Source organism: Atractosteus spatula, chromosome 6, assembly GCF_055471065.1.
Source record: "Atractosteus spatula isolate fAtrSpa1 chromosome 6, fAtrSpa1.hap1, whole genome shotgun sequence".
Lineage (NCBI taxonomy): Eukaryota > Metazoa > Chordata > Actinopteri > Semionotiformes > Lepisosteidae > Atractosteus > Atractosteus spatula.
Genome location: NC_142711.1, coordinates 30,371,558 through 30,386,167, shown reverse-complemented (window position 1 = coordinate 30,386,167; position 14,610 = coordinate 30,371,558). Strand labels below are relative to the sequence as shown.

The 14,610-nt window shown below is 35.0% G+C and overlaps 1 protein-coding gene across 1 annotated transcript in view; it reads left to right on the top strand.

Moving 5' to 3' along the window:
* Positions 1–833: 833 nt before the first annotated feature.
* Positions 834–14,610, top strand: part of tmie (transmembrane inner ear) — a 47,750-nt gene continuing 33,973 nt past the window's right edge. The window contains exons 1-2 of the mRNA XM_088918141.1: positions 834–881; positions 986–1,132. Of these exons, the coding sequence (XP_088774267.1) occupies positions 834–881; positions 986–1,132 (195 nt within the window). The remainder of the gene's footprint in view (positions 882–985; positions 1,133–14,610) is intronic.

Below are 14,610 nucleotides of genomic sequence, written 5' to 3'. Positions count from 1 at the left end.
TCTTCCACATCATTAAATTAATAGGCATTTTGTTTGTCCAGTCCTTTGGTAAGTTGATCTCCACACTAAGAATTTGAAAGTCCTATATATTGAGTTTTTTCCCAATGCATCACTAATTACCCTGACAAAATAAAACAAATGAAACATTAAAGTAAGTAGGCAAGGTATGGGACAATAGGTGATATTTCTATTTGGCTTTTGGGAAGATTGGCCCAGGTGTGAGTGTGTGTATGTTTGTGTCTGTGTATCTTTCCTGAGTCCTGTCCAAGGTGTATCCTGCCTGTGTCTTTTGCTTGCTGAGTTAGGCTCCGGCTCCCCCTGAAACCCTGATTTGGATAAAGTGGTTAGAAAATGGATGGATAGATGCTTTAAAAGATAAGAGAGAAGATTTCCACTATTATCACTGCTAAAAAATGATTAATTATTACTTGAACATAAAGACACCCTTGTTTCTTTAAATACAGAGGTGTTTGTTTCAACCATGTATGTTCGGTTGTTTTATATTTAAATCATTGCATTTTTTTCTTGCAAAATGAAAAACCTTAAGCTGATTAATATGGAACAGTTGAAAAGTTCATGAAAGAACAGAAACAGAACTTATTTTTAGTAAATGCAGCAAAAGCAAGTGTGCATTATATCAGAAACACACACCATGTTTGTACTTTGTCGAACAGTATAATTTCAGAAGCTTAATTTTACAAAGCCTACCCTTTGCCATTTCTTCCTTCTTCCCTGCCTGACCTGCACTCTGAAACAGAGTTCACAGTCTCTCGGTAGCAGCTCTGACTTCTACCGCTGAAAAAGAGTGTAAGTGACACCAGCCTTATTAATTAATGGCCCCTGAGGGACGGGTCCTGGACCCTGCCCAGTGGAGTGGAAAGGTATTGCTCTGTAAGGGAAGGAAAGCAGTGCGACAGATGCAAGAGTGCTGTCAGCAGTTTGCTGACTATCAATCACCTGGACCATTGTGGTCCTCCCTTCACAGATTGCTAGAGGGGGAGCGGGAGAGGGGAGAGAAAAGAAGATGGCGTGGGATCTACACCCTTGCTCATTCATTTCGCTGCTCGGCTCTCTGTCTGTCCTGCTTTCCCTGTACATGTCGGTTGTGGTTCCACAGATCCCCGATCCTGAGGTAAGAATAGACTTATTGTCTTTCACAAAGGTGTCATCAGATTACAAGAAACATTGCAATGCCTGGGTTCATTACTTGGGTATTTAAGGTGGCACCTAGGGTCTTGTGTTGATGCACCATTGTGCTAAATAGCAAAATCTGAACAATGACCTTAAAAGACACAGGTCTTTTTGTTTGTTTGTTTTTGTCTATTCTGTTTTTTGTCTGTCTGTTCAACTATGGTTTTATGTTTTTTATTAAATACATAAAAAGCTCAAATTTATCCTTATTTTTGCTTTTATATAGGTATTTGCAATAACTTTAACAAATAATAAAGACCAAAACCATAGAGTTCAATTGTGATACAAGCAATCTTAATTTAAATGTTAAGTAATTACAGAAATGAAATGTATATGTCACCCTCATGGATACTGATGCTCAAAGTAAACAATAGAAGTTACCCAAAAAACCCTAAAATGTTTATTTCGTTCTTAGCTGCAATGGTATTGACCACAATAAAATAATGATGAGGTATTAATAAAAACCTTTAAATGCCTTGGAAAAGTAAAACAAAGTGAATAGACAGGCCTTGGACAATACCAAATGAACAGTTACGAAAATAAATTACTAGACACTTTTAAATTAAATCTAAAATTTTAATTTTTAAATTTAGTTGATTAGGAAACTTAAAAAATAATGGGCAATTATAAGATAAATCACACAAAAGACATGCATCGAGGTGCTTATTGAGGCAAAGTTCTTTTGATTTTGACACAGAATTAGATTAAGTTATATCCAGAACACTTATACTTGGTGTAGAACACTTAGTGTAGAAATTGTATCTTACCAGAAGCAACTGAATTCAAAGGAAATAGAAACAATAGGTTCATTTTGTTCAGTAAAAATGTGCAGTATAAGTTTTTATTGTCCAAAAAGTTTTTTCATTGAATATAAGATGAGAAATCTATTTTCAATTTTGTGTTTTCAAAAAAATAAATCGGATTTCCCAAAAAGAGATTATATACTCTTCATGAACAAAGCTGTTTTAAGACAATTCCACAGAATTGTAAAGATAGCAGAGACAGTAAACACAATCAGCAGCCTTGGTAATAACTAACAAAACATTTCTTGGTTCCACCAGGAATTAAAAGGTGTTAATAACCCACAATAACCTCTATATCTTGCAGGTATCTATTTTTTTATATTTTATTACATTAAAAATTAGGTCAAATTAAAGCATGTGATAAAATCATAATGACGGCAAAGCTTTAGTTGTTTTTGAATGTGCATTTAAGTTCATTTAAAGATATTCTTCCAAAGGTGTGTCTATGGTGACACCTAGAATTTACGTCAAGAAAATCAGAATAAATTGATATAAAAATGCATTAATTTTCTATCTATCATTGACCGTTAGAGCACAGTGTCTGTATTTTCTAGACGAGAGGTTACTAAGGAGTTGCAAGCACAATACAACAAATGAAATGCTGATACCTGACAAATGTAATTTAATGTAGAGGAGTACTAACACACAAATGCAGAGGCTAATGTGCAATCATCACTAAGCTAATAATGCAACTGTCACGGATGTTGGAAAGGACGAACCGTGGAATGACAGGAGAGTGAAAAGACCCTATTGCGTAGCGGCGAGACAGGGGTTAGCCCGAGCTCAGCTGTTCAGGGAATGCCGTATAGAAACCTATGCCCTCAGGTAGCGGACGTGGGGCGACCTGGTGCTAGGTGGGTTTCAGGACAACTGAATGTCAATGCTGAGCGAAGGCAGAGTGAAAGACCTGGAAATATATAGTCCCAGAGAGAGAGAAACACCGGAAAGACAGCAAAGAACCGGAAATGAGAGACAGGACAGAGAAGGAGCACCCTCTGGCTGCAGAGGGCATGACAGCAGTCTGTGAAAGAGACTTGGTAGTTTCATCGTTGTTCACTTCTAGGTAAGGATCAAAAGGAATGATAGGGTGTATAATTGAAATGTCGTGAATACTGAACATACATATACAGATGTGCAGATACTGTACATTAGTTAGACTTAATTGGAAGTTTTGGCTACAGCTTAATTCAGCACATTATGAAAAGGGTAATGTTGCCCCAGGATGAGTTTAAAAAGATAGCTTAAATAAAATGAATCTATTCAGCCTCGATCAGAGGTGATTCTGAATCCCAAAAAAGCATATGAAAAAATGTAATTATGATCGGCAATGAAGCAAGAACCCAGGGTTACAGATGGCTTTTACGATGAAAGTATAAAGAGAACTGAGAACAAGAAGCACTTCTTTTCAATTAATAGCGGTGATGCAGCAGCTCTAGATTCCCTCAAGAAAAGCCATACTATTTCCAGTTTCTGGAAAAAAGAGTAAAAGGGGTCAAATCACTTACTTCTTATGTTGTAAAGCATTCTACATCTGGAAGCAAGGGCTTATTTCCAACACAATTCATTTAATTTAATCTAATCAGGCTATATTCCTTGAGTCTACCAAGTAGCTTTTGTTACCTGCCTGAAAAAAAAAAATTCTGCTCTACAAGAAAATTAAGAAACATTCCATACAATGTGACTTTATTCAAGAACGTCTGGGGTAACAGACGTTTCACTTGCTGTACCTAGCCAACAATTAACCAATAAATCCACATCTACGGTATAGAGCAAGCAAGGTTATCGCTTTGAATCTGCTTTCTGTAATCACCTTTCAATGATAACAAATAAGTCTAAAAAAATACATTTTCTTTGTTAAGGAAACTTCTAATTCTTTTAATTCAAACTAATTGCTGTAGGCTTTGGAAAAAAACAACAACATGTTGACTGTTTTCAGTTCCTGTATTGCACCTGGTCTACCAATGTGCTATAACAGTATATCCATTTTGCCTTTGACTGACTGCAACATGTAATTCTATTGCTTTCTCTCAATTCTCTTTTTTTCAGCCCTCAACTGTTTTACTTACTCTTTCTGCTGGCCTTCAAAATACTGTACCATCGTTTCAATAGTCACTGAACATCACCTACTTATTGTGCTGTCATTTATTTTTACAGTTATTACTTGTTCAGCTGATCACCACTGTAAATTGTCTGGTGTCCATTTGAACTCCAAGCATTTAGATTCTTTCTTATGGCCACCCAAAAGACTGCCAACTTTAGTTAAAACATCGAGTGTGCCTTATTCATGGGAAAATGTCTAGGTCTTCTAGTAGTATCTACTAGTATCAAATTCTATCATCCTTCCTTCCACTTGGACAGTCTTAAAAAGCTCTGGGAAACAGCCCAAGATCATAATGCTACTACCTCCATACTTCCTATAGGCACAGTGTTGTTTTTAATGCTCTACTGATTGTATTAAAATAAACATATGCTTGATGATTGTTACCGTATAACTAAATATTGTTCATATGTGTCTTAGAATTAAGAATTAATATTAGAATTAATTAAATTTAGTTAACAAACTAAGACTAGACTTTATGGTGTCAAGATTTAATAATAGGTTTTGTCTTGCTACTCTGAAATGAAGCCCATTTTTGACTAAATGTCTCTGTGGGGCCGATGGACATGTATCCAGTCTGGACTGATCAGTTGATGTCACTTTCATGGGGAAAATATCTTCCAGGAGAGAGAAATATGGGAAATCTTCAGCATTCTAACATTCTCTGACCAATGTTTTAATATTTAGAAATACTTGCATCTGTTATGTATCTTGGTCTCTTATTATACCACATTACACATATTCTTCATTTGACAAGTCATGAGTGTGTACCATATTTTAGGCCTCTGTCTTGATCCTCCAATAGTTATTTTTCTAGCTGCCCTAAGTGATTTTTTATGTATTAAAATAATGACCATAGAATATAAAAATGTAGATTTTAAATGATGTTCTTTACAAATGAGATTGTTTTACCAAACCATTCTTTTGTATATGTATCTCCTGCCTTGTGCATGTTTATAGTTTAATGTCTGAGGTCATTTCACAATTCCTTTGACTTAAACACTGTGCTAACCTAGGTTATGAAGTCAGGATTATCCACCTCAAACAGGATCAAATAATAAGAATTAACATTTTACGAAGGACAGCAACGTCAAAGATTTGAATGCTTTGTGAATGTTTTGAAAACTCTGTGAGATACAGTTGTGAAAGAAAGTTTGTGAACCTTTATTAATTATATGGATTTCTGCATTAATGTGTCAAGTGTTGCAGCGGGTCTCCAAGTCAACTTCCTGTTTCTCCAATGTAGAGAGAAACTGGGCATTTACTGCAAGAGATACAGTAAATAAGGTTGCTGGAGGTACAAGATGCCATCTGGGTGATCCGGAATTGTCCTGAGGGGCCTTGAATGAGTGTGTTGTTGGATGTGTACCTGCAGGTGATACAGCGAGCTCTGTTGCAAGGGGAAGTACCTGGTGTGGATGGTTGCTGAGGGCAGTCAAGGGAGCTGTGAACAAGAAGGTTGTGCAGATTAGGTGATCGGCGATATGAGATGATGGGGTGGTCAGAAAAGAGGGCCCCAATGGAGGGATCATCCTGTAGGATGGAAAAGTTGTCATTAATAGTCCTGGGGATAGGAAGTGTGATAGGGTGGTAGGGAAGCACCAAAGGAATGCGGTTGTTACGGCAGGAGTACCTGATTGGGTTGATGGTCCGAGGGGTGTTTTTGGCTCGGGCAAGGGCCCTGTCAATAACACTGCTGGGGTATCCTCTGTTGATGAAAAAGGAGTACATTTTGAGGGTACAGTACATTACATATTTATTATATTATTATAATTAATAAAGTCTTATTTAACAAACAACACACCTGTTTTTTCATTTTACTGGTGTAGCACTGTGTAATAGTTAACAGTTCTCTTAAGTAACATTTTACATTGCCAAATCTTTACTAAACAACTAATTTAATCAATTTCATCAATTTCCCTATGGGATTAATAAAGTATTATCTATCTATCTAAACAATCAAGCTCATTGATGGAAAAAGTACAGTATGTGAACCCTTACAGTATATTTAGTAACTAGTGGAACCTCCTTTATTGGCAATAATCTCAACCAAATGCTTTATGTAACTGCTGATCAGACCTGCACAGTGGTTAGGAGGTATTTTTGCTCATTCCTCTATACACAACTGTTTCAGTTCATGGATATTTTTGGGATGTCTTGCTTGAACGGCCTGCTTCAGATCATGCCACAGCATTTCAATGGGATAAAGGTCAGAACTAAAATACGGAATTTCTCCTGTTTGAGCCATTCTGTTATTGCTTTACTCCTGTGTTTTGGTTCATTGTTGTGTTGCATGACCCAACTTCTTTTGTGATTTAGATCACAGACAGGCGCCCTGACATTCTGCTGTAGGATTTCCTGATACAACTTGGAATTAATTGGTTCCTCAATTTCTCCAAACATAACACTGTACATTTACCAAAAAGTTCAACTTTTGTCTAATCTATCCACAGAATATTGTTCCAGTAGTGCTATGGAACATCGAGGTGGTCTTTAGCAAACATGAGACAGGCAGCAATGTTTTTTTTTGGAGAGCAGTGGTTTCCTCCATGGAAATTTGTGATCATGATATTAACATGAATGCTAAATACAATGTATGTGTTATTTTTGGGTAATGTCAAGCATACATGGAATTGGCAAGCATAGCACATGTTCTCCCATTCAGCAGTGATACAGAATTGCCTTTTATATACTGAAATATTGTAAACTTCAAAACTTTGATAATTGGAGTGTGTATGCGTCTCAAATACTTCTCTGAATTGAAAGGTTCAGGCTGTTAATTGAGAGTGTATGACTATTATGAACATTTCAGCTCTATGATTTTAATATATTAGTATTATTTAAAATATACAAACAATACACCAATGTATTTGTATTAAATTAAATGGACTTAAGATGTATGGTTTTTATCCAGTTGACTTGAGGAGCAAGTCGTATTTGAGAGGCAGCCAAAATGCCATGTAAAAGGACCCAAAAGGTTTTGTATTGCCAGGAGCAGTGAGGATGGTGCTCTACTTCAGGGGGTAATTCAGAAAAGAATGATGGAAAGGAAGTCTGAAGTTCCATATTTGTACCCTAATGAAAAGGTGATTGGTACTGTAGTTTTGTAATTGTTTTTTTTTTCTCAGGAAATGTTATTACAAAATTAATGAAACTTTCAATGAAAAAGGGCTGAATGATTATGAACAAATTTAGATTTCTTAGATCTCTCTCAGTTCAATTTCATTGTTAGGTTAAAAATTATAGATTAAAAAAATAATCTACATAACATATTGTAATGCTTTACACTTTTTATCAGTCTACAGCTTTAATGGGAAAGCAGAATTAAACTGTACATTTTCTGGTCTGTACCACTATCATTGAATAAAAGCAAATATTGTATTTTGATAAAAGGAAATAGTGTGGTATCTGTTTCAGGTAAAACAGCATGGAAGCATTAAAACAAACTAAATTGTTGTCAGATTTAAAGATTAGATCATCTGTTCATATGATATGTGATTATATCTGAAAATGCATCAAATGGACCTTAATAACTGGATTTCCCTGCTGCAAGAAGGGAAATAATCTGTAGTATCGGTTTTATTCAAACTAGTTTGACAAAAAATTAAAAAGTCCAACTTTAAGAATGCAGATTTAAAAAACAATTATTCTTCACTTAGTATGCAATCATGCTTGTTGCTTGAAAAGTCTCCTAAAGTATTTTACTATTGTTAAAAGCTTAATCCAAAGGGCTCCTCCAGATAATTCTTAAAGGATCCAAAAGATTCAGCTTTACCATTGCAACAGGGGAGTTTCATTTAGACACCCACAGCTGCTTGTGTGAAAAACTATATTCTATTTTCATTTCTAACTGATTTTTATCTTGCTTTCCACTTCTTTCCCAGTGTCCTTGTATAATTAAGGACCTTGAAGACCAGTTTGTTGACTGTGTCAATACCTGTCAGGACTCTGAAATGTTCAGACCTGTTAATAATCTCCTTCTCTCAAGACTGAAGTGATTCAGTTTTTTAATCTGTAATTATACCATCCCATTTATCATTGTAAAATATGTTTCCAACATCATCAGCTGAATTTAATCTCTTAAGACATTGTATCTCATGTATTAAAACTTATACATGTATTAAAACTTAACTTAAAAACAAGTTTTTTTATCCAAAGGATTATGGGAGTATGGAAAAAGCTACCTAGCCACACTGTTGATGCCAGGACTCTTTTTAGAAACAGCTGGATGTACATTCTTGGATCAGCAACTACATTACCAAATAGGCTAGATGGACTGAATGGTCTCTTCTTGTTTGTGTCTGTTCTTATGCTCTTATTTTATATTTAGCATACAACTTTTATTTTTTATTCCTACATGTCAAATTTCGTTTACTAATGACATTGATAGAATTGAATGTATTTCTATCATGTATGTCATTATGGTATACTAGCTTTGTGATATTCTTCTTCATCAAAAATGATATTATATCATGTAATGGGTAGAGAAAATTGCATCCAGAGAAAGGATTACAAGTACAGTATGTAATTGATTTTCTGCCATACCAAATTAGATTTAGCCACTTTCTTCTGTGTCAATTGGATATCTGATAGCACTTTCCTTGTGCCTAGGGAAATATGACATTATCATTGCTTTGACCTGTGCTATCCAAAATTTATTTTAGAAATGAATGCATTGCACAGGTCATAGTCAGGTTCATTTCTCCAGTTTAAATAATTATGAAGGTTTGTGAAAGGTTTTATGAAAAACAAAGAGTGCACCTAGGCAAAAGAATTTTACTCTTAATGGGGTGTAAAAGATAAGAGAAAGTGATGATTCAATTTTTTTCATATACAGTACAGTGTTGTCAAAATCTTCCATATTCAAAAAAAAATCCAGCATAAAGACTTTGCTTTTTATGCAGATAAAAACTCAGCTCAATTCCAAGTGAAAAATAATAATGAAGGAATAAAGCAACTCTAGGCATTATCTTGCAATGTTTTAAGTGCTATTCAGTCGGCGTAAATGCTTAAAATAACATTTGTTTTTTTTTCTATAGAAAATACTTAGCTCTTAAATAGGACATGGAGTTACACAATAATTACAATGATTACAATAACATGCCTTTTTATTTCTTATATTTTATTCATAAGGTAATGTTAGGAAGAATGCCATTTCTTCCAATACAGTTGTACTGTGTTCAAATACAGTCAGTTTTGAAAAAAGGTCTCTAGTGAAAAGGCACATTTAGGAATACATATGAAAGAATTATTTTTTCTTTTGAAGTGAGTTCTCTTTCATGACATGCAAATTAAAAAGCAGAGAAATAATATAATGCCAGGAGCCTGGACCAGAATATGAACAGTTGCAAGAATCTAACTTGCACAGTATGTCATCCCACATAATCCTACCATATTGAGATACTGTAGTGTTGGTTACTACAGTATCTCCAGATGAAGGGCTGGAAGCATAGCAAATATTTTACCTACGGAAATGATGTAGTCCCAGAAACATCAATCTTTTTTTTATTTAGTTGATCGAGGTGGACATTTCATTTAATTTGGTTTACATTACTTTTTCATTGTGCATTACATTACAGTAGATCATGCAATAAACGTTATTCATAAGATTTAAAAAGATTTTTCCAGATTCTCATGGATTTCCTCTTTGGTTTTTCATTTTAGATTTGACCTTACATTTCATTTGAAAACAGTTTAAGAAAATCCCTTACACAAAAGTCTTACAAAAAATAAAACTTATTTATACATATATACCATATACAGTATACTTCCTAAAAGCCACAAATGTGGATTCCAGGCATGGAATTTAATACAAGACCCAACAAGTTTGAGACTTGTTATAGTGCTGTAACATCTTTATAATGCCATGACATAAAAATAAGCACATACTATACATGTTTTCTAAATTTAAAACTATAAATGTTTTTCCTTTCATTCATCTATACTGTTACCTCCACAATTGCTGACACCCTTGACAAAGATCAGAAAAAAAGCTGTATATAATAAAAAAAAACAGGTAATGAGCTATCAGATCCATAGGTAGCAACAGCAACAGCAACTGTTTTTTTGACTGTACTGTACAGTATGTTCCATATTAATAATGGAAGCCAGAGCCTATCCCAGCAAGCAATGGGTGCAAGTCAAGATACACCCAGGATGCCTGTCCATTGCAGGGCACACACAGACACAAACGTACGGTACATACACTCACACCAGGGTTAATTTTCCCTGAAACAAAATATAATGAATCTTCACTATTTCCTTTTACAGACAAATAGTGTACCATTTTCAGTTTTGAAGGCCTCCAGATCCTAGAGACCTAACCAGTTCTTGACGTCCAGATGATCATCTTAATAAGATAATTAGCTGTTTTTTTTTCTGATGGTGATTTCTCACTCACTTGAAAAAAAAGTTTAAGTAAAAATATTATCTTGCATGTATTTTCTTCTTAGGCGTGGTGGTTCTTGCAGCCCTAGCCTGTGTGGTCATATGGGATTAACAGTCTATAGTTACTGTAATATCTGTAGAAAAACACTATTCCTTCCTTCCTATTTTATATCTGAAGTTTAATATCTGATTAAAATAAATCTTAGTGTAATAGTAATATTTTATTTTTTAGCTTATTTATTAGTCAATAATGCTGCATTTTTCAGAAATTATGCATATGTTATAGAGTAATTTGTACAAAAAAGTTTATTAGTCCTACTGCTTCTAGGGTGAAATTGTTTGGACTTTGTGAGTTAATGCTGACAGTAATGGAGAACATAAGGCACTGAGAAAAAGATTACAGTGTAACAGCGTAAATCATTACAGATTACAGTGTACATTTTTTGCTTAAATAAAACATGCTCCATATTATTTGAACCCCTTATTATTTTAACCTAATTTCAACAAGTTTTTGAAATGTTTTTGCACTTTGTCTGTGCCCTAGGAATATGTTATGAATATAGTCAAGAAATCATGATAAGATTTTTTCCAGCCGTTACAGGAGAGTTACTTTAAAGTACTGTATGCATAAAATAGTCAATTGGACTCAAGTTATTCTTTTCATGAGTTTAAATACTTGGATCAAGTCTCTTTGGAATTTTCTCTGCTTGCTTTTGAAGAAATTCAGTTCCTACAGTACAGTACAGATACTGTATATCTGTGTACAACTTTACTTTTAACAGAATTATACTGGTTGCTCTGCTGCGTTGTGCTCTTCTTTTTAGGGCAGCAATGTTATTTTTTCACCAGGCCACCAGAACTCTGTGAATATTCTAAGAAAGATCTAACTTTCTAACACTGGACATTGCTAAGGCTAAGGTTGTCAAAACAACAGCCTGGAAAAATGCCACAGTGGTTAGCAATGCTGACTTGCAGCCCTGGGGCTCTGGGTTGAATTCTTGGAGTGCTATCTGCATGGAGTTTGTATGTGTCCTCCCTGTGTCTGCATGGATTTCCTCCCACAGTCCAAAGACAGATTGGTAAATTAATTCTGGGAAAACTGGCTCTGATGTGAACATGTGCCTTCTAATAGGCTAGAATACTATCCACAGTGTATCCTGACCATATCATCAAATATGAATGTGCTACATGTCTGGAAATTGCAACTTACTCACATATTAATTCATTAATATATACAGTACAGCATTCACAGTAAAAGTGAGCATACTCATTGAACATGTTTCTAGGGCATAAAATAATTTATATGTCCTTTTTCCACTTCTGACATCCACTTTTTAGATTTTCTTTACAATAGCCCCAATATGAATCTAGACATCATGTACAACTATATATTGCATTAAGAGATATGAAATATACTGAAGATATTTAGGTAGCTTATCAAAAAGTGAATTGCCATTGCTAATAATAATAATAATAATAATTGCTTACACTTATATAGCACTTTTCTGAACACTCCACTCAAAGCACTTTACAGGTAATGGGGACTCCCCTCCACCACCACCAAGGTGCAGCATCCACAAGTTGATAGTTCTGTACTATTAAAATGTTACTTATCCTAATATACTGTAACCGTTGTTTTTGTATAGTAAAACTCCACTTGGTGTTTGCCTTAAATCCTATGTGTCAGAAGATGTTCTTTGCTGAAAAGAAAACGCAACTAAGAAAAATATCTAGAGGTCACCACACAGATAAAGTAAGACAAGTCTCGACTGGTGTGTCAACCACATGCCGTGAACCCAGCAGGTTCTTAATTTGTGAATGATTCTAGCCCTGTCAGTGGATTGCTGGCAGATGACCTCCAGCCAGTTTACCACATCCTTGTTTGTGTCAGAATCCCAACGTGTTTTCCTTATCATAGACCCATTTTACCAGCATCCCTATGGAAAAAAAACTCACAGGAGCTTAACTGAACCAGGTCATTTTCAGTTTGAGGCAGAAGAATGACTCTTATACTCTTTCTGAGTGCTTTAATTAAATTACACAAGTGCTTTGCTGCCAGTGTCCTGTTTTGCACCCAGGTGAAATTGTGAAACTACCAAGCCAGCCCATGTTAAAGAGGGAAGTTGATGTGGATGTTGTGAGAGGTGTGTGAGTGAGAAGGAATGTAGTTAATAAGGGAAGCAAAGCATAAAGTGAAAGAGAAAGAAGCTGAAAAGGCAAAGGAAAAAAAAGAGAAGAGGGCAAATAAACAGTATAGTTGTGAACGTTAGGTAACAGAGAGCACAAACTGGAGATCAGCTTTGTTTCTGTGGTGTGGTCCTTGACTCAAATTATGTTCTTTGCTTTTAAAAATTCTTGGTCACTATAACAGTCAGGAGGGAGGGAAAATGTATAAATATAAATATAAGAAAAGATTCTGATGCTTCTACATTCACTTACAGCAAAGATGCTAAAGTACAAAGATGTAAAAAAGCAGAGCTACCACTATTTTAAGTGATGTCCGATATATACTATATGTGTTGCACTTGTTGATAGGGTCCCTATGGACTTTGTACACACTTTTCCTGCAGAAGATGCAATATTTTATAAGGTGGACATTCAGAACTGGTTTGAACTGGATTGGAATAATGCTGGAACAATGCTGGCTACTATGTAATTCTATACCATTATATAGGAATGTTTGCTATTAACCTAAGTGACCAATTATATTTAAAAAGGTATCTTTAGCAAATAGGAAGGTAGAACAGGGAAGCTTGTAAGCACAGGGAAGTATGATAGATAACAGAAAAATATTTAAGGACTGTTCTAGTTAAATCACCTAGAGAAAAATACACCATGCATCTCTGTGGTTTGCTCTCATGCGCATGAAATAAGAACTTCTTTTAACTTGTGAGACAGACTCCTGACTGTCTTCTAAGGGGAAACGGGGAAAAATTTCTCTAACACACTTATTCAGTACTGCCAGGCTAAGGTGCTTGGAGAGATTGTTACTTGCATGAAAGGACTGTTACTTATCTTAAGTCATACAAATTTAACAGAAACCTGTTGTAAAAACTGTGATTTCATCTAATTCAGTCTTTGAAAGATGAGTTCAATGAGTTCAAAAATCTCATTTTGAGAAAATACTAGTTCATGAACTTCAATACATACAGGACACTTTGGCCAAAAAACTGATTTGCCAAGAAAAGGGACATTTTGAAAGTGGACATTAAAATTGACAAAAGAATGGTTGATTGAACAGAAAATAAATGTACCTAACTGGTCATTTCAATCATCTCAATCTCCACATCTCAATACAATCAAACAATCTGTAGTTTAAAACAGGATGGCAGTTCATTTAGCAATTCTGCATGGTGAAATTGTCAAAAAGCTCCCTTCAGGAGTATCAGAACATCATAGCATTGAACAGTAGGTGTTTTATCAATATAATTCACACCATAGAAAGATTTATAAAATAGTAATTACACGTTTAAATAAATATGATCCTCATGTTTTCTTGACTTACAGTATATATACTGTATATAAGTTTAGGGATGATAAGGTAATACATTTTATAAAACATTTTTCTGATCTTTAGAATCGTCAAGAATGTGCCTTTTTAGATAATGTAAATCAAAATTTGTCACTTCAGTCATATGCTACAGTAGCTTAAGACACATAAAGACATACAGTATCCTTAGAGCCTCATGGGCAATTATGTCCTGCTAAGAGCAGTCCTCTATGCCAACCAGATGGTAGTCACTCACCGCTGACAATGTTTGACCTTTCTGTGCTCAGCCAGAGACAGGGGCTGTTATTGCATGACAACAGGACAGTCCTCTGGCCAATTGTGCCTTATCAACTCCCAGCACGACTTGGCTGTGTTTGTTACCATTAGTAAATTCTGGCTAGAAGTAGGCAAGTGGTTCATCTGGGGAATTGTACTCATTAAGCTTCTGGCCTCAGATTTGTAATTCCAGAGCTCAATATTTATTTTTCTGAGTCATATTTATTTTAATGTTAATACATAATGTTACATATTTTATACCAAAGGTACTTTTGGTTATTTATCAACTTTACTTGCAGATAGAAAGCAAATGTAATAATTGATCAAAGTGAGAGGCATTGGCTTTTTGCTGACAAAGTTTCTTT